General features: G+C 45.7%; 1 protein-coding gene across 1 annotated transcript in view; it reads left to right on the forward strand.

The window, feature by feature from the left end:
- Positions 1-22344, forward strand: part of LOC142786344 (uncharacterized) — a 121107-nt gene extending 98763 nt beyond the window's left edge. The window contains exons 10-14 of the mRNA XM_075883973.1: positions 7540-7606; positions 13526-13660; positions 18548-18702; positions 21919-22197; positions 22286-22344. Of these exons, the coding sequence (XP_075740088.1) occupies positions 7540-7606; positions 13526-13660; positions 18548-18702; positions 21919-22197; positions 22286-22344 (695 nt within the window). The remainder of the gene's footprint in view (positions 1-7539; positions 7607-13525; positions 13661-18547; positions 18703-21918; positions 22198-22285) is intronic.
- Positions 22345-22602: the final 258 nt, after the last annotated feature.

Here is a 22602-nt window from a genome sequence, read left to right on the forward strand (position 1 = left end):
CAGGATGTGCTCGAAAGTAGCATGACCCTTGTTGAATCACAGGATTGCCATAGCTGCGGCAGTCTCGACAACCGTTCGGGAGACAAACTTAGACTTGGGGGCAAAGTAGCCAAATTTTGCTGTTCAGGGATTCCGATGCGTTCTGGGTTTTCCCTTTGATGCATCGAGCGAGGAGCTTCTCATCCGTTAGCCGCTTATAAATGGGCAAAACAGCCAATCCCTGTGCTTTTGTCAGGAGAGGTGTGTGACGTGGTGCAGGTTCACCAAGCGCTTCAGCGCGTTGATGTTTGCACCATGACTCTGTTCCTGCAGGGCAAAACTTGTGGCTGCCAGCATTGTCGGTAGAGCATGAGTGGAAGTACGAAGCCCATACTGTAGTGTACATATCCCGTACACTCCCCCTGTTGCTTGTTATGGCAATCTGATAGTATGTTTGGAGCTTCTGCATGGCTGGCTCTTTCATTTTCTGCCCTCGTGGTAATGGCACATGCAGCTTCCGTAGCGCGGTGCCAAGTCTCTTGGCCACATGATTAGTGCAGTCTTCTTTTTCTATATTGACAGCACCATAGACTTTTGACCCTGCAACTGCACTATATGCTTTGCTGTCACCGTCACTCAAGAATGTCATGAAATGCAGTGGCGTGTCATAAGTCAATGTTCTCTGCGAAATGCGCATCGCAGCCTCCGTTTCCATGGCATGGGAGGAACAGTCTGCATTGTTTTCACAGACTGGGCCTCGAAATGCCTGCCACAGTTCCTCGTCTGGGCCCATATCCTTGTGCCTACTGCATGTCAGGCAGTAATTTGATATGACCTCGAAGTCTAAGCAGAGGCCAGTATCTAAGGAGATAACTGCACCAATCCCGTTGTGGCTTTTGTGGCCCCTCTTCTGCGAAGCGCCGTCAAACATAACAGCCACATCAGTTTCGCCTGCTACTTCTTTCGTCAACTCTCTGGATCGGCGCAAGTTTTCACTCACAGCTGCCATGGCAGCGGTGTGCACCTTCTTTGCTATCGAAAAAAATCCTCGGTGGTGCATTGGCTTTGGGAGTTTAATAATAGAGCAAAATCTCGACAATTGCTCATGACCGATGCCGACATTGCGTGCAGCCACCACCGCCTTCACATTTACAGCGAAACTATCTCGGGAGTTCCCACTGTCGTACCGTTGGCTCACTGGGCTGCTGCCGTCCGCCGTAACACGCAGTGACGTATAGGAGCGCGAAAGAACAGTCGCTGAGCATTAGCTGTTTTCGCAATGAAGTTTGAGGAGCGAGGAAAGTCCCTTGCACTTTTCTGCCGGCTCTCGAACGAAAAGTTTTTGAATACCGCAAGCAGGGCATGCCCCACCTGCCACAAGTGCCGTCAGCAAGAGGGTGTCGCACAAAACTGTCGTTGCACAAACCTCATCGCGCTGTCTTTCGTCTTTTTCGAAGAAGCCGAGCTTCTTTTCCGAAGCACTGACGAAAGAAAGCGCAGTGTCAATTTCTTCATCGCAGCCACTGTCGCTCGTGCACTCGTCGCTGTCGCCGTCAGGCCTAGCACACGTAGGCGCGTTCTCGTTCGTCGCCGTCGTTCTGGGCGTAAACCCCGCCTTCCCTTGAACTTGTGCTTTGTTCGAAACTTCTGCGGTCTCAGGTTGCACTTTTTAGGGCTTGTCATCCCGGAAGTATGCGTAGACGCGCAGAGAAGCAGACGGACCAAATGCCAATGGCCGCCACCAACACAGCTGACAACGACTCGGTAGCCAATGGCGATGCGGCTTAGGGTGCCGCGCGTTTCAAACCGCTCAAACCACGTAATAAAAAGGCCTCGTTTTTTTTTTTTTGCCCACGTACGAAACTGGCGGTCGTCGGAGCTGTACGAAGAAGGCCGGACGCAACTTTCCCAAGTGATCGCGATGGCGGGCGGCACTGCGACGGGGAGCAGCGCGCAGTCAAAGATGGCCAATATCGGCGCAAATTCACGAAATTTCGAGCCACCGCGATGCCTTCATACATTTTTTGCATTTTGCGGTTCGAATTTAGTTTTGAAATTTTCACAGATGAAAGAAGGTTTGAAGATTACAAAGCAATAAAAATCAGAAATACCAGAAATTTTGCTAAAAACTCAATTTTTCGACTCGCATCTCCCCTTAAGAGTAGATGACGTGTTCCATGATCTTGGAGCATATGTTGGTGAGGGAAATGGGACGGTAGTTGCCAGGGGAAAACCGGTCACCTTTTTTGAAGATTGGAATGACCTTCCCTGTCCTCCAATCATCTGGCACTGTACCTGTGTCAAGTGAGTGCCGAAAGATAATACAAAGAATCGCACTGCACGCATATTTTGTACTTTTTAGTGCTTAAGCGTTGATTCCATCAATACCGCAGGATGAAGAACACTTCAGGGAGTCAATGACCTTGACAATGCCCTCTGCCCTGAATTCAATACCCTCCATTGGAGGAAAATTGAAATATGGAAAGTGTGGTAATGCATCTGTACTTGTTTTGTGAACACTGAACAAAACGCTAGATTCAGTGCGTCGGGAACTTCGGAATCAGTAATGGGTGTCCCCATGTTATCACATAGTGAAATGGCACTTCTATTATCAGGCCTAATCATTTTCCGAAAATGGCGCGGGTTAGATTGCAACATATTTGGTATGGTAGTCGAATAGTAGTCACGCTTGGCGCGTGCTTTTAATGACTTGTATTCTTTAACGACCTTATTATGCTTTTGCCAGGCCGAGGATGACCCAGTTCGTTTAGCAACTCGAAATAATCGCTTTTTTTATTACGTAGGCGTTTTAAAGACTTGTTAAACCAGGGGGAACGGGCTTTTTCATTTATAGCGATAGTTGGCCTGTAGAGATTCATTAAACGCAGCATTTCGGCTTTGAATAGTATCCAAATGCTCTCAGTTGAATGCTGCCGATATGTAAGGGCAAGTTTCTCGAGAAAAACAGAAAGTTCACGATTGATGCTTGAATAATCGGCTTTGTCGTATAGCGTGAGTACTTTTTTAGATTTCTTGCTTTTTAAGACGTTGCAAGGAAATGTTGCATGAATGACGTTGTGGTCACTAAAACCACGGATATACGTAAGAGGGGGGGGGGGCACATTATCGGGGTGTGACGTGAAAAGGAGGTCCGAACTTGTTGACGAGTGTTGGGTTACTCGGGTAGGTTTATTGACCAGCTGTGAGAGGCGAAAAAGCAAACTTATGTTTACAAATTCTGCAGCCATGTTATTTTGTGCAAGACATGACACAACATTACTCCAATCTATTGAAGGAAAATTGAAATCACCGAATAATAAGACGAGAGTGTTGGGATAGGTTGTTGTTAGTTCTAACAATGCTTCGTGAAAAGACGAAAAAAAGGAGCTATCGGCACTTGGTGGACGGTAGCAACAGCCGATTAACATGTGCGGTGAAGTGGCGTGGCAGCACGTCCAAACCATTTCCAGAGAATTTTTAACATTTACAGCAGAGCACTTAAGCAAGCGATGTGTGGCAATCGCCACACCGCCCCCACGGTTATCATCAAAGTGGTCCTTGCGAAAGATATCAAAATATGGCAGATCAAGAAGAATCTCAGAATCAAGTATGTTAGAGGTTAGCCACGTTTCCGTCAACAGAATGACGTTGCTAGAAGAAGAGATCAAGGTGCATAACGGATCGCGTTTTGGCATCAAGCTGCAAATGTTAGTGTAAAGCAGTGAGAGATCATGCTTAACACTCTGATTCGGTCTTCGTGGCTTTTGCGCCCGTTGCTAGGCCTGAGGTTCGACAACCAACTGCTTAGCCTGATCAAAAACATACGTTTTTCTGCCACAGATAAGCTTGTCATAACGGAGCTTAAACGGGGAGTGCTGTGCTTTTCCAAATTCGATAAGGCGCCTTCTGGCTACACGAATTTCCGGGGCAAAGTCTTCACTGAAGCGGTATTCTGTGCCTTTCAGTTTACTGCTAGACGAAAGGAGTGCTTCTTTATCCTTGAAGTGGGCAAATTTTACTATTATCGGACGCCATTTCCCCTCACGATAAGCTCAGAGTCTATGGGCACCTTCTGTGTCACGACTTTGAATAGTCATGCCCAGGCTTTTGTGACAGAGATCAGTAACCAGTTCTTCACTAACACGCCACGCCTCGTTTCGCACATCACTGAACCCGTAAAAGATGAGGTTGCGCCTTCGGGATGTGCTTTCCATGTGGCTAATCCGGTCAGACAGCCTAGTTACCTGAGCACCGCTGTTAGTGGCAACACTTTCAATGATTTCAAACTGAGACTGAACCCTTGAAAGTGATTATAAGTCGGATTCTATTTTGGTCAACTGCGAGCTCAGGTCATTGAACATTTTTCATGTTCATCAAGGGTTGATCTGATTGAACTTAACTGCTCAAGCATCTCAGACTGCCCAGATTGCAACGTCTTCAGTATATCAAGCATGTCACTAGGCACCACTTAGACACCACACAGTGTTCATTCCTAGGTCCAGGATTAGTCTCAATATCACCTGCTAATAACAATTTCAACAGCATTTTGGCACAACCGAGAACTACAGAGATGGAGCGCCGTGGGCTCAGCAGAACAAGTAATGATCGGCATCCAGTTCGCTTAGCGTAAAGGCAGTGGTCATTCGTTACCTGCGTAGTGAAGTCAAGCGGGTTAGGATGACCCATCGCTGGTGTGCCGCCGAGCCCACTAGGCACAGTGAGCGTCTGCCCAGGGTTTATATTGGTGCTCCAAGGAACGGTGGCGCTGTCAGAAGATAGCGTGCCCGAAATCCAAGATGCCAGCTGATGACCACGAGGCAACCGTAGTGATAGCGTTTGGCGGTGATGCGCATTCCAGTGCACAGTACAGGCCGGGCTGGCGCACCCCGTCATGGCGAGGTGACGCGTTCACATGCAGGTGGTCAGCGCCGCATGGTAGTGGAGACCGAGTAGGCTTGTCGAAGTTCTGCAGTAGCATCAGGATCCAGGGCAGCACGAAGAACTGCGTAGCGAAGAAGTCAAGCGGGTTAGGATGACCCATCGCCGGTGTGCACTTGATGGGCAGCTGACAGGGAATCGCAAATTATTCATCGTGGAGGAAATTTTGTTGTAGCAGTATTAGACAATGCCCCTTTGCGCATGCCCAGTTCGAAAAGTTTGGCTGTGCTTGTGCCTAGAGGGTGCTGGGGTTTTGTTGAAGGCCAGAAATTCTAATGTTCCTTCTCGAAGGGTGAAGGTCGATAAGACATGTATAGTTGTGCCCCATGTGCATACAATGCTGTACCACCACAAGAAGTTTGGGAAACGACATGGAGTTGAGGTCAAGTTTTTGATGCTTAAGGAGCTTGCAGTCCTATGCACGTTCATAGGTGGCCACGAAAACGGGGTGCAAGAAGCACTACACGAAATCATATGCAGAATGCAGTGCTAAAGGGGTATATGAAATACATTTGTCATGTGGCTAAAGTTGTGTGGCACAAATGAAAAGATGTGCCAACATGTGCACGTGTGAACATGATTTCTCAGTAAAAGAAATGCATGCAAATGGGCACCTACCCACCCAGTGCTCAGACTGCAAGTGTAAACCAATGCTGGAAAATAAGAAGATATTGCGCTGCTGCTGCGATAATAGAGCAAGTAAAATTTGCAAAACACATTATACAAGGAAGAAAGGAAATGACTGTGCCAATGAATCATCTGTTGGCTAAAGTATGAAGTCCTTTGCCACTTTTCATTGTCAAATTACTGTATTGCCCATGGACATCTTATAAAACTTCGTAATAACTGAGCTTTTGAATTTTTGTATACTGCTGTTTGTGTGTTGGGAGGCAGGCTTGATTACCTTGTTGCAAAGGCTCCTTGGTGGGGATCTACCTTACTTCTTTGTTATTTGTCTCCATAGCATGAGCTTACTTTCATTTTGTGGATTCTTCATTTTAATCTTCTTTTTTTCATGGTTGTTCAAATTATCAACCTTTAGCACTTCTTCGAAAGTACTACACTATGCAGTCGAATCTCGTTATAGCAATCCTCAATATAATGTTTTTTTTTGAAAATTCCCTTCCAAATGTCCATTGGTTTATTGTAAAAATGTTTCACCACTACAAATTGTTCAGAATATTGCATGTTTCAGAATAATTTATCGAATTTTATCTCCCTTACATTTTCAGAACACTCCAAAATAATGAATGACGACTTTAAGAAGCTATTCACGGCTGTAAACATTATGCCCAGTCCCGTGGCTGCCACTCTCGTCATGATGAGAATGCTGACATATTTCTCTTTGCCTGCACTATTCAATTGTGCGATAGCCCTGTTGTCATCATCATCGTCTGGAACTTGCTTTTCAAGTTAGGCTTTGCCCCGTCATCCTTGCTTTTGTCAGGCAGCTTGACATGTGGGCTGGTTTCTAGCCTTTTTGTTGGTGGTTGAACATTCAAGATGAGTTACGGAAACAGCACGAGAGGAATGCTTAGACGGTTAAAAACGCAATACGAGAGACCTATTGGTTGAAGTCTCTGATAACTCGTTCATGCTGTATCAACGTTCACACAACCTACAGTGCTTCAACAAAGCGTGCATGTGAACTTGGCTAATGACCGATAAGATCCGTATCATCCATTGTGGTAAGGACACTGCGACGAGAGTAAAGACGACGTTGAAACAGTGTACGCAAACCAACGTGAAGCATTCGTATTAACTGCTAACATTTCGCAGTGTGTAAGAAGGACGCGCCTGCTTACCGTAATAGTTTATTTTCCAGCAGTCGAGCTGCTCACATCAAGATAGACTGCCCTCTTTTTCAAATAAACGTGCACTGGTTCTGTATTACTTCGAGTTTGTTTTTTCGCACTTATTTGAGCATAATGTGGTTGCTCGATAATGTATACACAGCATGGGTATGCGGCTCATGTGTTAATCTTTACTATTTTTGTGCAAAGTTTTATTACTTTCATTAAAAAAAACTTCACAATAAAGGATAATATTTCGCGGTTCTTTGAGATTTGTTGCATTGAAATTTCACTCTGTATTCACCATTGCTACAGATCCTTCTTAAGCGTAATGGCTGCCGTGCAAAGAACACTGTGCCACCAGTGGTCCGGGTGCAACTAGCAACTTCGATGAGGACGGCTTGCCTCATGAAGACTATGGCTGTATTTGTGCCTTGTTAATTCACTGATAATTTTTTTAGAATGGTGCATTAGTAGCTGTAAGTTATGTCTGTAGACAATTACCAGCATGATTTGTGGTCTACACTACAGTGTTGCTTGTGTCTGTACAGTCTAGTGTAGAACACACTCACGACCTTTTTTCTTTCTTGCCTTTTTTTGTTCGCTCTCTCCTGGAATAGCAAGGCAGAGACAGGGCACCTGTGGTCAGCAACTCTAATGCACCTAAGTTGTCGCCTGTATAATAACGAAGAAATTGACCTCTTCAAACAATAGAAAAGTGGGCTGCTTGAACCTCATGTAATACATTTTTTTTTTTACATGTCGTCAAAGCATTCTCGTCATTCAGTGCAGCTTAGCATCTTGAACTTGCGGTCTTACTTTTTCTTAGGGCGGCCGTCGTCGCGCTGGTGTGGGCGTCGCCTTTACAGCCCAGAGTCATCTGTACAGGACTCTCCGTATGTATTCTTTCATATTGTTTTTAAATTATTTTATTTTGCAGTGATGTTGCTTCACTTTTCATGTGTTTGCTAGAGATACCTGAACATTCAATGGTATTCTATAGTTTTTCTTTATAGAAATGTGTTATCGATAATGCGTCAAGTGCTACAGCTCATTTGCCATCTAGCGCAAGGGCTGTGACAGAAGGCAGTGATGTGGCAGCTGTGCTGAATGATCGATAGTGCTACAGCCTGCTCTATTTCCACTATTCTACACCAAACGGTGTGTTTTCATAGTTTGAAAATGAAACCACAGTCTCTCGAGGCTGAAGCATACTTCTGAAAAGTTTTCTTCTGAAGAAATAAAGTTTACCATCAATGACGATAGTTATAGCGCGAGAACAAAACGACGACACAGAAACAAGGACACGAAAGACACGAGCGCTAACTTCCAACTGAGTTTATTGCGCAGAGCATGAAAATATATAGAGGAGACAGTAACCATGTGATAAAAACCGTATGGCACAAAGAGCAGAACATCAGTTAAAAAAAAAAAAAAAAGCACTGAAAAACAGCAAGGAAAAATCTAGAAGAAAACGAAACAGAAAGGTAAAGATAATATAACTACCTGCCCGCACCGAAACCTTCGAGGAACCTGAGTTCCTTCTCGGACAAAGCTACGGAGGGCTTGCTAATATAAGGCACCTGTTCGCGTGCCATCTGCGCGGCCTCGACAATGACTCGGGTGCTTTCGTCTCTGTTTGTACAGCGTCGCTGGGTCCTTGAAGAGGAGAACACAATTGCACTCAGTGCCGTGCTGGGCAAGAAAACCATCTTTCCTGTTTCTAACACTGTTCGCGTGTTCTCTCAGCGGATCGTTCAGACACCTTCCGGTCGTTCCGACATAACAAGCACCACATGAAAGGGGGGTCCTATAGACAACTTCCCAGGAGCAGGCCGCATACCTGTTTTTCGATGTTGAACTCTGCATTCCGTTGATGACTGCGTTTCCAGGGGCTTTGTAGATTTGGTGAGGCTGAATATTTTGAATGGTGCCGAGAACAGGACACGAACTCCAACTCTTTTTCCAATTTTTTTGAGGCTGTGTGTTATCTGGTGTATGTATGGAATCACGGCTATCCTTTCATGTTTCGTATCCGTGTTGCGCAGATTCCGTCGCTTCCTCTGTTCTGCCTTATTAGTTCGCAGGATCGTCTCTGCAACAGATGCGATAAACGCCTCGGGGAAACCTGAAGCCTTAAGCCGGGAAACTTGAGCTTTGAAGCTCGCAGAGATATTGTGGGCGCACGACCTATTTAAAGCATTCTCAAGGCAGGTTCGTGCTATGCCTCGCTTAACTATCTTACTGTGAGCGGAAGAAAAGGGAAGTAGAGGTTTCTGCGCACGTGGTTCATAACACCAACAAATGTGCTGTGAGCTAAAAACCAGATTTAAATCCAAAAAGCGTAACTTGTCATTATCGGGTATTTCATGTGTCAACACAAGAGGCTTTAAACAATCTTCGAACACACCTATAGTTTGAGTCGCAAACGAGTGAAACATAGAAGAATTACAATTTACAAGAACCAAGAAATCATCCACGTATCTGAATATTTTGACGACATGCGAGCCTTCTAACTTTTGCTGCAGTTTTTTGCCCATTTTTACCAATAGAAGATCACTGACTAGAGGTAGAGGGACACAGCGACGCTGTACAACCACAGAGATGAAAGCACCCGAGTCATTGTCGAGGCCGCGCAGATGGCACGCGAACAGGTGCCTTGTGTTAGAAAGGCTTCCGTGGCTTTGTCCGAGAAGGAACGCAGGTTCCTCGAAGGTTTCGGTGCGGGCAGGTAGTTATATTATCTTTACCTTTCTGTTTCGTTTTCTTCTAGATTTTTCTTTGCTGTTTTTCAGTGCCTTTGTTTTTGCGTTTGTTTTTGGTTTTTTTCTTATTCATGTTCTGCTCTTTGTGCCATATGGTTTTTATCACATGGTTACTGTCTCCTCTATATATTTTCGTGCTCTGCGCAATAAACTCAGTTGGAAGTTAGCGCTCGTGTCCTTCTTGTCTCTGCGTCGTCGTTCTGTTCTCGCGCTATAACTATCGTCATGCCATACCAACTAGCCCAAGCTGCCACACTTCTAATTTACCATCAAACCCAGTTTTAGGCACACGGCAGGCCCAACGCGTCTTGGTGGCTTTCAGCTGCCGTCACCAGTAGCGAACACAAAACTCGTAGGCTCCGAAAGGCCTACCGGCGGCCCTGTTGCCGTTGTTTAGCGTATGATCTATCACTTGCAACTTGAAGCAGCCGTGTGGCTTCAGTATCTCCCCATAACGTGCCAAGATAACCGACGCAACATACAAAACACGCCGCAACGCGCACTGGCCACTTCGGTTTGGCTTGGATTGGTTTGAATCTCCGTGCAATAGTACGCTTGATGCTTAAGAGATGGCGCCAAATGGCGCGCGCTATCATCATCAGTGGCTGGAACGAGCAGACATTATTGCGGCAGTTTTCGGGGGTGCGATAATTACTCGAGGAAAAAATTTTTTCGTATTTTTCTAGGGCGATGTGGGGGGTTGCGAGAATTATGCGAGTGCGAGGATTATGCGAGTAAATACGGTATATCTCTATTTCTGACACAAGAATAACTCTACTAAAGCACTCATACACCCTAAATGAATATCGCTTTCATACAAATTGCTTTAAATACTTTCTTTCCACTAGCCATATGACAGTGAATGACTTACCTTCTACTATTACCAATACCACCTCACTAACTACCTTTTTATCACTACTTGAATGTTACTTACATGATGCACAAACATAAAACTACAAATTTTTTGCCTTTTTCCTTAGCGATGTATACTACTATTGGTATTTATTCTGCTACCTACATTCCACTACCTGTGCATAGAATGTATTTTTTTTTTCGTATTTTTTGTAAAGCTTACGTACTAATGTGTAATTATGATTGTATAATCGCAAGTATAATGATATGTGTCAGCACTAAACAGATTTCACAGTTGTGTATAAATGTTTAGCTGATGTGCATTTTCCTGTTTATCTTAACTTTGCCATTCAGTACAAAAAAAGGGAAAAAAAAGAAAAAAAAAGTTATTTCGCAGTGTTTTTTCTTTTGTCTTTTTTCCTTATTTGTTTATAGTTTGTGTCCTTCCTGCAATAATTCCTAAAGGTATTGGCAGTATGTAATAAATAAAATAAAACATCAATCAAGCAACGGTAGTTGGGTCGTTTGCGACCAAAGCATTGAAGGCAACAGAACCTATGCCTTTGAGCAGATGGTGCACTTTGTCTCGGTCATGAAGGTGTTGACACGTTGACAAAGAGAGAGAACATCCTCGATATATGCGGTATAAGACTCGCGTAGTTGTTTGCGACCATCAAGAGTTCTCTTTGCCAGGCTGGCTCGAACTGCTGGACTAGCAAAGTCTTGTCGCAGATGTTCTTTGAAGACGTCCCAGTCGAGAAAGTCGATCTGGTAATTAAAAAACCAAGTCTTCGTCATGCCAGTAAGATAAAAAGGAGATGTGGCGGAGATTGTGTGGATCGACCCAACAGTTCGCTGCATTCACTATGTCATATTGGTGTAGCCAGTCCGTGTCCTCATTTCAGAGTCCAGAAAACAGAGGGGGCTCGCAAGGGGGTCCACTGACGATTCAAGAGTGAGTAGCTGTGGCAGTCGTAGCCCGAGGGTTAAAGGGAGAAGCACCTGAGGGTTCGTCCTGTGGCGTGCTGGTGGGCACGTAGCCCAAACGACGACTTGAGTGAAGCTCCAAGAAGTAAAGCGGGTGAGCGGGGACAGGGAATCGAGGAGTAACCTCCATCACTTGAGATGTAGTCCTTTACACGCCTTTTTAGGCCTGGTAGACGTGGCCAAAAACTGTCACATCGAGGCACAGAACAGACTCAAAGGTTATATGCACCAACGATGAAGATGAGGAACACCATGTGATGATGGTTATGTAAAGGTAATGAAGAAGTGTGTTGTAAATGCCCACAATATTTGCAAAATATATTTGCAAGAGTGGTTGCAGCACTGGCCAGTCTGGCTCGTCGCTCGAGCAGCAAGCGACCTTCATTCGTCGGATGCATACGTGCATTGACAATTTGCACAGTGGCAGCCTACATGTAGAACTACCGTCGGTAAAGGTGCCGTACCGGCGCATCTGGACGTCAGTGGGAGAGTGGTACTGCTTCAGATGTGTGACATGTATGATTTCGCTGTTTCGAGGGGTGGATGAAAACGAGGCAGCAGGAGCGATTTCATAAGTGACGGGAGTCACCTCACGAAGCACTTTGTATGGTCCTGTGTACTGAGGGAGCAGTTTTACAGGCCAACCTGCCCGGTGGGAGACCAGAGCAGAACCAACGAACCGGGCGAAAAGTGCACATAGCGGTGTCCTTGATCTTATCGACGCTGTTGGTTTTCTTGGGAGGCCAGAAGGCGACCACGAGCGGCTTTGCGTGCATGGGTGGCTCGAATATAGGAAAGTGGTTCAAAGCTATACTTGTACCACAACAGCTGCTTTTAGTGTCGTAGTGGTCTGCTGGTGTAAGTAAGGCTCGACGGAAAATTTTCATTAGAAGGTAGGTGCAGATGATTCCATGTTGTTCATGGCAACCTGTGTTGCCCATTCCACGACCCATGTCTTACTGGATCTGAGCTGGTCAACAACTTCCCACTGCCCGGGGAAACAATCACGCATAGTATCCGGCCGTGGCACCATTTGCATTGGGCTTAATATCTTCCGGTGATATGTTGCTCAGCACATATGGGCTGGAAAAAATTGCATCTGCAGTTTTCTTCCGATGCATTCCTGTGCCTTGGTTGACTTATTTGTGCAGGGGGGAAGTAAGCCCTCCACTCTAGTTTATGATGATTGGGGATGTCGTGAAAACAGACCAGCTAATCTCTTGCAAGCCTCCCTGAAATGAATGGCTCACCTGTCCGATTGACAAAAAAAAAACTCGAGCATTCAGGCGAGTAGTCTCCAGAGTGTGCTGGTACCCCGACACTTTCTATTTCGCGAATGTAGGGACACAGGTGTAAGGTCAAGCAGCTGGTGTCTGACAGTATATCAGCAGGAAAAAAAGAAACACACTGGACACTATTAGCGGCTTGCAGACAGCATACGAAAGGAGCATGGGCATAGACTACATGAAATCTGTCGTGGCGATCAAGGCTTTTTGTGGCCATGCAATGTAATGAATGGCCTGCTGTGCTTGCACGCCACCTGCTTGCTGATGTCAATTGAAACATTTCTTACTTCATACTCACCTTTTTAGAGCTGACAGTACCACGAGGAGAGAACTTTCCCAAGCATTTTCAAATAATTCATCAAGCTTCTTTTCTTTATAATTGTTTGTCCATAAATTATTTTCACGAGATTTAGTGTATAATCATAGTATTTAATGTACAAAAATTTGCTTTCAATTCTTTTTGAAGAGAAATAAAACCTGTGGCGCAGGGATCGCTTTTGCCAAGCTGTGTAATAGAAGAGAGAGCGGGAAGGTATGTAGAAGGAACAGAAATCTGGTTTCGTTATGCTGAATGTTATCTAGCTCTGTACAGTCAACATAGTACACTTAACATTACACAGTACAGTTAACATTCTCTGTACCTTCTATTGCTCTGAGATTTGCTTGCTTTCAGAATGGTTGGGTAAAGTAAAAAATGAACCCTCACAAATCCCTTCTTTCAATACGATTCAGCTGTGTTTTAGCATGTGCTAACTTTTTGACTACTTTAATACTGTACCATACTGTTTCTTATCAGGAGTGGTAATGTACTGATTGCTAAATAGAATAAACCATTTCGCTATGTTAGTGTCATGTAGTCTGCAAGGCTTTTGTTTGAGAAGATTGGTTGACAACCTTGTCATCCGATTGTCTTTCTGCGGCGTAGATCACCCTCACGGCGGCAGCGGCGTGACGCACTCGCATGGCGGCTGTGGCGTGAAAAACTCGCAAGGCTTCAGAAGCGTCTTGCGGTGTTTGGCCCAAGACCCTCGTCGGGCATGCTGAGCTCTGCTTGCTCCACGTAGGCATATTTTGACCTCACACTGACTGAATGCGAAGCTGTCAATAGTGCTGGCTGAACGAGGAAGGCGCAGTGCGATTAGTGCTAAAGTCAGCCTAATGTTTATTGTCAGTAGAAACAGGTTAATCATTGTACTTATTTGCATACTGTTTTTGCAATTTTAGACCTTCTATAAGGGGGTGTGAAAATTACGCTGACTTTGCACATGCATTCGAAATAATTCACAATCATTTTTTGTCCTACCGCACCTGTTACATACTTTATAAAAAATGAATTTGGAGCTGTACAAAGTGTACTTCTTAATTTATCTAAAATAAATCGTACTTTAACCAGTGAAATCCTGCTTATGCACGGCCTAGTTTGAATCACTGACAAAGGTCCTTTTTGAAAATCGTCGTGGCAGCTGTAGCTGCCTGTGCAAAGTGCATCGTTATTGGTTTGGTAAGACATGTTTGTGTGCCCCATTGTTTTTAAGCTCTTCTTGACAATGCTAGGAAAAAGCAGGTCCAATGACACAGCGACACAAGAGGACCTAAGCTTTCACATATAGTTGAAAAGGTCTAGTTGTAGGAAACTTGTATTAGCAAGCACTCATTCTTCTGCTTTCTCTCGTATGCAAAATCACTCTTTTGAGGGGCCCTGAAACACTTTTTTGAGTCATCATGAAATTAATTCACTGGAAGAGCTCATTGCCTCAGAAATTCAATGCCGCAAAAATGTGAGCGGCAAACAAAGTATGTCACGCGCGCTTCGTGACTTTGAGCACTTTTTAATTTTTTTTGCGGGTTTTTCAATGAGATCATGCGCGCACCCGTGGACATGTCGTGGCCGTTTGCGACCTCTATAACGACCGAGTGTGCCATGTTCAAATCAGCCAACGGCTAATAAATAGGCTTGCCATGTGTGATTTTCGAGCGTCTTTCATAATTTGCCGAAGGAAGAGAAAGCAATTTTTAACTGACTTTTTTAATTAATTGAGAATTGTAGGCCGCGTGATGGGCTAGAACATTTGGCTCGCGTGTTTTTGGAAGCCTCTACTTCCAATTGGCAGCTTTTTCTGACCATGCTCCAAAAGTGTTGCAGGGCCGCTTAAGAACTTCATGATGAAGGGCTTGGTGGAAGTGCGGTTCTCGTTTTTCTTGGCAAGCTTTACAACAGCGAGTTAGAATTTTGCCGTACGTACAAATATTGTCTCTCATCGCAAGGGAATACAGGATGGATAAATGGTGAAACGTAAACTTTCTAAAACAAAGCATGTGTTGCAGCGTAGATATGATGACTCCAACAAAGGGCACTGTTTACAGGACAGGCCTTCGCATGCCTCTGACACAGAAAATAGTTTGTGCCCTGTCGTGAGCATGCATTTTTGCAGTGAGAGAGATGGGAAAGTAGAGAGAGACAGAAAAATGCTTGTGCAGTTTTGGCCGCCTATCTACAGGTTCGGGTGTTCAGGTATGATAATCTAAAGACCATTATTTGGGGAAGTCCATGGAAGAGACTTCGCACTTGCAGCCAGTTTCATGTATGTCATATTGATGAGGATGTGAAGTTGGCTGCTTTAATGTGCTTCCAGATGCAAAATTAGCTGCTCTAATCTGCTCTGAGATGGAAATTTTCGCAGCTGTAAAGTGCTCAAAAATGAAAAATCCCAGCTGGTTTGTACGACCACATTAACCTTCATTTTATCATTCATTTAAGCGCCCGTGCTAGAAAGTCAACCATTTTGTGCATGCCCTAATTCCAAAGTTTAGTCGGTGTGGTAAAATACAAGCGCTGGCCATGATTGTAATTGTCCACTTTATATGGCATTTATGTTCATGCAAGCCTGGTAGTGTTTGTCGAGGCCAATGGTTGCATGGTCACTGATGTTCTCCTCTACTTTACTTTCCGCACACTCATATCCCAATTGCGAAACAACATTTAGACTGTACAATTAATGTGCCCTATACCATATCTGGCTTCATTATTTTCAGATTTTTGTGGAGAGAGAGAAAAAACATATTTTGAAAGCCTTGTTTGGGTTTGAGTTCTAGAGTGAGGATAGTTATAGCGTGGCAACGGGAAAATGACAAAGGGACAAGAAGTAGACTATTTGCCGTCGTTCTGTTCTCGCGCTATAACTATCGTCATGTCATACCAATCAGCTCAACCCGCCACACGTCTAGAGTGAGGCTTTACTGACCTCCCCTTAGATGGTTAGTATATGGTCAAAGAGGATTTTTTCGCCCAGATTCTCAACCGAGGCCTCCCATGTATGTTAGACTGGAGTGATTGACGTTGTGGAATATTGGCTCTGGGGCAGTGCCAGTTAGAGTTGGTATGGAACCGTACGCTTGGCGATGAGGTCTATTTGGAGCCCAGATTCTTAACCGAGGCCTCCCATGTATGTTAGACTGGAGTGATTGACGTTGTGGATCATTGGCTCTGGGACAGTGCCAGTTGGTATGGAACCGTACGCTTGGCGATGAGGTCTATTTGGAGTTTGTTGTATTTTGTGCAATGTAAAGTAATTCGGCAGGGAGTGTGTTTGTGCTTCCCTAAAGAGTGCGATTGGTTTTCAGAGAGAGCTTCAGGCAGTTAACGAAGCTCCTGTCAGGCTATTTGGAGGGATTCCAGGTTGGCCCTACATTCCTGATGTCATTCGGCGTGGTCCACTGTGGGCCGATAAGTTACAGGCCAACCCTGGGAAGTATGTGAGCATAAAGGTACTGAAGCCTCAACGTGGGTCTGGCAGTTGCCCTACTAATGTAGCGAGATTATGGTATCCATAAGTAGTGATCTAAACGAATACATTTGGTGGGAGTTCGTTCTGGAGGAAGGATCGTAAGGCTGCCTGCCAGCTTGTCCTGACCGTGAGTTCTTGAGAGGCATGTTCATCCTGTGTGATGGCTTGCATTATGGCATTTCTGCTATTGGCATGGAAGGAATGTAGTTCCAGAAAGAAATTAGCCCTTTCTTCACTGGCCAGCCACTTATAGCAACTAATAGCCTGTGCTGACTTTTTGACCACTTTATCGCCATTCCGTATTGTTAATAATGGAAATGGTACGGTATGTGTTGGTTTGCGCAGTATAAGAAACAGTGAACTTAGTGCTCTCATAGTTCGCAGTGTTTTTATTTAGAAAGGTTGTTTTGACGGTCCTGTGACGCAATTGGCCCTCTGCAGCCCATCATGCATGCACAGGAATGCCTCGCCTGGCTCGTGCGCCTCATCTGGAAGGCCAGGCTCTTCCAGATGGTTTGCTATTCAGGGTAGTGTCGTGAACCTGTTCACCCTACAGGCAACTCCACCTGCCCAGTCAGTGCCAAGACAGTATTTCTCACCGTGAGCACATTTTGGGATTCCCACTGATTGAATGGAAAGGTGATCATAGGGCTGGCAGATACAAATTAGGAAAGCACCACAGCACGCTCTTAATGAATCCATCAATGGCAACTCGTGGGCACGAGGTTGTGTGTGGCCCTGTCTACATAAAAGCTTTTTTACTGTATAGTGGGGGCGAGGTGTTGTTGGGTTTGAGACATGCGCATTAGTCATCAGCAATGATGAGTGGCATGCTCTCCTCGACAGAATTCCTGCTGCAAGGAGTCTCTTCAGTGTTAGCTTGATTGCTGAGGAACACTGATAAAAAGCTTTTCACAGAGTCTTTTTTTTTTTTGCAATCGGAGCTCTGGTATACGGCGAGCCACAGTCGTCCTAATTTTTTGTGCAACATAGACTTTACTGATTTCTCTGCTTGTGTCCGTGTTTTAGAGTCTAGAGTTTGGGACCACAGTGTGATGTTAGCAATATTAAAGTTGCACATTGCTGTGTTCTTATATATGACCATGGCAGTGCATCTGCAGTCACGTTTTATTGTAAAAAAGCACAAAACTTGCCCAGTTTTGTGAAAGTAGCCCTATCATTGTGAATCTAGCCCAGTTTGCAAGCTGTTACATTAAGGGATTTGTGCCGGCTTTTTATCAGGCACACTTGTGAACCATTGGGCTAGACTTCAGTAACTCTACAACCAATGAACAGAATTTTATGAAAAGGTGCACTTTCTTTAGTGTTAATGTATGAACATACCCCAAAAGCTTTATAAAGATATCTTAGCAAATAAAAAAATCACCGCATATCCAAGGAGTGAATGATGAGTGGGGTGAAGTACTGGAGGGTTTCTTCGCTAAACCATGAACCATCCGCCAATATCGCCCACTACATCATAAAAGACGTGACACACTGTATATGTTTATACAAATAATCTTAATATTTGTAAGTGGTAGCTATATGTCGCTTTTGTTCCGCCTTCATTATAACGGCTTCATGGTTGATGAAGTGGTCGATTGGTGATGGGGTGTTGTGGGATCTTTGCAAGTACGAAGTAGTGGGAAGTTTGCAAAGGTGGAACTATAGGTGGTCGGGTACATACAAGGGATGGACAGATCCATGCCTTAGGGAGCTTAGCTCGTAGAAGTTAGGTATCCCGGGTAGCCTCCCATTTAAGTAGATCGATTCTCACGAGAGGACTGCCATCGCAATGAAGTCATTTGCACTCTGCATCAGCAGTGGGCAGCTGATGCAATCCTTGCTTTCAAATCGAAAAAACATTCGGCATTTTTATGTCGATGCTGTTTTAGTCTGTGTGGTAGGAACTTATCTACCATGGTAGCCATGCTAGCATAATTGTGCTAAACTTGCTCCTTCCAGAAAATGTTACGTCTGTACTTTTCTAAAGCTGGTCATTTACCTGGGTCGGACCTTAAACTTGTTATCTTTTATCGCTAAGTAAACCCAGTGCAAGAGAGAGAGCCTGTTTATAAAGAGCAAAATTCTGCCATTGCAGTTTCACTTGCTCGAGCGGAGTTAAGCAGAAAAAGAAAAACGTGCACATTCATTTCCCACAGCACAGCCCCAGCGGTGGGCCTCAGCGGCTCGAGCGGTGAGGAGAACAGCAGTGGCAAGAGGGGGCGCCTGGAGAGCCCCCCCGAGCAGGCCAAGCCCGCCGAGGATCCCGAGGCAGCCAGTCCTGGCCAGCGTCGCAGCCAGGGACCGCCTCATGGTGAGAGGACATCTTTCGTATAACATTCGTTCTGGTCAACCATGTTCCTAGCGATGACCGGCTGAAATGTTTTGCACTGCAAGTCATCAGAATGGCTGCTCGCTTTTGAGGAACACTGAAGCACGTTTTGAATTTAAATAAATGAGCTTTCGCTCTGATGTCATCAAATTTCGTGCTCTAAAAACTTGTCAAGCTTTTTCAGAACTAGTGCAAGCAGCTGTATTTTGGTTAGAAATCGCAGCAAGCATCTCGTACGGTGATGCGAATATTTCTGCTGTAAAGGTTGGTGGAAGCTTCTGGACAGTTACCACCTGCAGAGCTTCACATACCATCAGGACACAGGTGAAACTTTCCTGCTGATTGGCTATTGCTGCCAGCAGTGCTGGTCTATTAGAACATTCCCAGGAGGTAATGGAACCAGCAGGTGACGGAACCAGTAGCTGGTGGTTGCAGTGGGTGTTGAAACCAGCAGCTGATGGAACCAGTACCTGGTGGTTCCAGCAGGTGTTGAAACCAGCAGATGATAGAACCAGCAGCTGATGGAACCAGTAGCTGGTGGTTCCAGCGCAGTGTTGCAGGCTGTCGGCCAACTTGTAACTCGCCGACATGAAGCACACCTCCAAGCAACAAAGCAGGCAATAAGCCTAATTCGAGCTGCATATTGTCAGCTGCAGGCTTTATTGCAGCTTTAACCAGCTGAAATACGGCCTGTTTCTAACTGAAAGTTAGTCCCTGCACAGCTGAACAATCGTCACATTCCAATTTTGTAATACTTAGTAATATAAGTTAGTAACACGAGTTACAGTGGTACCAATGAGCAGATTTGTAACTCGCCGACATGGAGCACACCTCCAAGCAACAAAGCAGACAATAAGCCTGACTCGAGCTGCATATTGTCAGCTGCAGGCTTTATTGCAGCTCGAACAAGCTGAAATACAGCCTGTTTCTAAGTGAAAGTTAGTCCCTTCACAGCTGAACAATCGTCAAATTCCAATTTCGTAATACTTAGTAATATTGTGAGGAACCGGTTTATTCGGCCAGGCTCGAGCTAAATCACGCTGGTGATGATATTCTTAGACGAAGAAGATGTACAGGTGGTGATGATTACAAAGAGAATAAAGAGTCATTCGCTTGTCGCGCTCACACTAATTCCCCCGCTCGGTGAAAGCGGCTGCCTGGTCGCTTGACAGTATTATGAAATGCATCGCGCATAATGCTTTAAATGAGATACGTGCACTATCTCTGTGCCCGTGGCATAAGCTGCATGAGGCGCTGGCTTCAAAGCTTCGTCGTTCTCGCAATCAGATTCCTCCAAATCGCTCTCGCCACGTGCTTCATTCACAATGCCCCAATTCGAGCACGGTTCCGCAGTGTCAGCATCATCATCGGCCGAAATCAAATCATTATAACACATGTCCCATCAGCTCTCCCAGGTCGGAGTCGACGACGCGCTGCCACAAATCGCCGCCGTAGTGCTCCTGTTCGGAAGCTTCAGGCTTGGCATCGGGCCTGACAATCGACGAAGTCGGCTTCGCGAAAATAGTTACGCGCACATGTAGCCGCACTAAATATTCACCATCTCCACAGCTGAATACCGGGACTCTTGAAGCGGCAAGTTGGCTGCCAGGTGGTCAACAGCTATGAGCAAGCGCTTCGCAACGCGGCACCTAACACGCGGATTACGCTCTAGCTTAGCGGTCATACTTTGGACGTTTTGTTGAGCGGCACGAAAAAGTGTGCTAGTCCTCCCGCCGGCCATTATGACCACACACACACACACACACACACACACACCAAGAGCGAGCAAGACGCGCACACGCGTGGAACAGCTCTGGGCGCGTTTCCATTCGGAAAACGAAACTAATTCGAGCCAGCGTGGCGGGCGTCGCAGAGCAGTGGAGACAGGTGAAGGGGTTGTGATCAAGAGAGGAGAGCAGACTTGCGAGAGAAGGGCAAGGAGTTGCGATTAAGCACGGGGGAATGAAAATTCCTTCCTCCGTGCGATAAAGAGAGAGGAGGATGCGGCGGGCGGGCGACCTTGAAAACCAAGACACGGGAAGGAGGCAGGTTGGGTAGTTCGCTTGAAAGGTCCGCGAAACTCGCCTGTAGAAAAACTTTAAAAGAGTGCCAGTGTGCGCAGCCGTCAAAGCATGGTCGGCACGTTCGGTGCGCGCGGTGGCGTTCAAAGAATCGGCGGCTGTGATAAAAAAAATCGCCTTGTTGCGCCGGCGGATTTGCGTAGCCTCACGATCTTCGATATTTTTCGATTCATTTCGCACAAATGGACAGCCATTTTTGCGCTTCCGCTCGCGTGCGAAGGGAATGCCGAGTCGAGTGTGAAGGGAGCGAGGACAAATCCTAAACACGGAACGGATAGCAAATTGTCAGAATCTGTGGGGTAGCGTACGCACGTGCACTAGACGCAGACTATCGGATACAGTCAGTAGCCGACAATTTCGGCAAATGGTCTGGTCACTCCAGGCCGGCAATGTCAACGACAGTACCAGCCATCAAAAATGGGGTACGTGGCGGACTGGTCTTCCCAAGATTGGTGGCAGTGTGAAAACACAGGCCTCGTCCGGCGATGCAGGGTGCTCAAAGTAGTGGGGGGACAAAGGACGGAGGGGTGCGTAACAAAAAGCGGTTGGGGAGAGCAGCAACTAGAGGGGCGCGGAGGCAGAATCGGCGTTTCACAATAAGAATGTATGGGCACGTCGCCGATGCCTGATCGTTGGTTGAAATTGGTTTCTTGGGAAGTCGGCACACCGCTGACTCCGTTCGCTGTAACCGATCAGTGGCGCTGGGAGACGTTCGTTGTAAGTGCGATTTTGTGCCATTGAACCAATGTATATTTTTACGGTCACGCGGATATTGTTTGTTTTAAGCAAAAGTTTGTTTTAAGTGGGGCCGTTATATGTGGGCTCGACAGTATCTGTGATGTTATGCCTTTCAAAGTAAACCTCCAGGCGAACACGATACGTTGGCCAGATACCATCCGCACCTCCTAATTTGGGTGGCTGCCCAGCACTCATGTTTGCGTGGTTCACTCGTCGCCACCGTTATGTCAATATCGAGATACAACACGAAAACCAGACAACACTACAAAAGGGCAACTTATTGAGCAGCTTGTTTTTATACTTCATGTATGTAAAATTGCAGTGGCCGCATTGATAAGACTGCATACATCAAACGCTTCATTCCACTCTTTGCATGCAGACACCAACGGTTTATTAGGTCCCTCACTGTCAACCACTGGTGGCAGTTCCTCCAGCTGCAGCCTGGGCTACGAAGGTGCACCCGTGCCGCAGGGTTACCTCGGCCGCAGGCCAAGCCACATAGGCGACCAGGCGGGACCTTCAGGGTGCTCGAGGTTCCTCCGTAGGACACCTCCCCATCAAGCCGTTTCTGAGCTGGACGAGGCCAGTCGTGCAACCCTGCAAGAGGAGCTCTCTCCCACGCTATCTTGCAGGAAACTTGCTGCAACAGACACCAGAGGTGTGCATTTTTTTTTCACAAGTCGTGCTCTTTGAAACCAAGTTGGTCTAGCTAGTTCGGGTGCTATTTTGTGTGTGTTGTGTGACAGAACAGAAAGGAACATCACAAGAAAATAAAGAGGGAGCAAACAGCCAATGGGTGAGCTGAGAGATGAAAAATGTTTTCTACGCATGGAGATATACAGTAGACTCTCATTAAATGAAATTCTTCAAATTGTAATACTGCTGAAATAGAACAACTGCCTCTAATAATGGTTTTGTACTGGGAATCGTGTTTCACTGCTTATCTCTTGGCAAGCAAAGCTCCTACTTGACAGAACACATTTTAACGTGACAGCGTTAAAGAGCTTGTTTTGCAGAAATTCTGGCATATGTGTCAGCGTCATTGGTTGTGAGCGAAAAATCT

Source organism: Rhipicephalus microplus, unplaced genomic scaffold, assembly GCF_043290135.1.
Source record: "Rhipicephalus microplus isolate Deutch F79 unplaced genomic scaffold, USDA_Rmic scaffold_22, whole genome shotgun sequence".
In the NCBI taxonomy this organism is placed as follows: domain Eukaryota; kingdom Metazoa; phylum Arthropoda; class Arachnida; order Ixodida; family Ixodidae; genus Rhipicephalus; species Rhipicephalus microplus.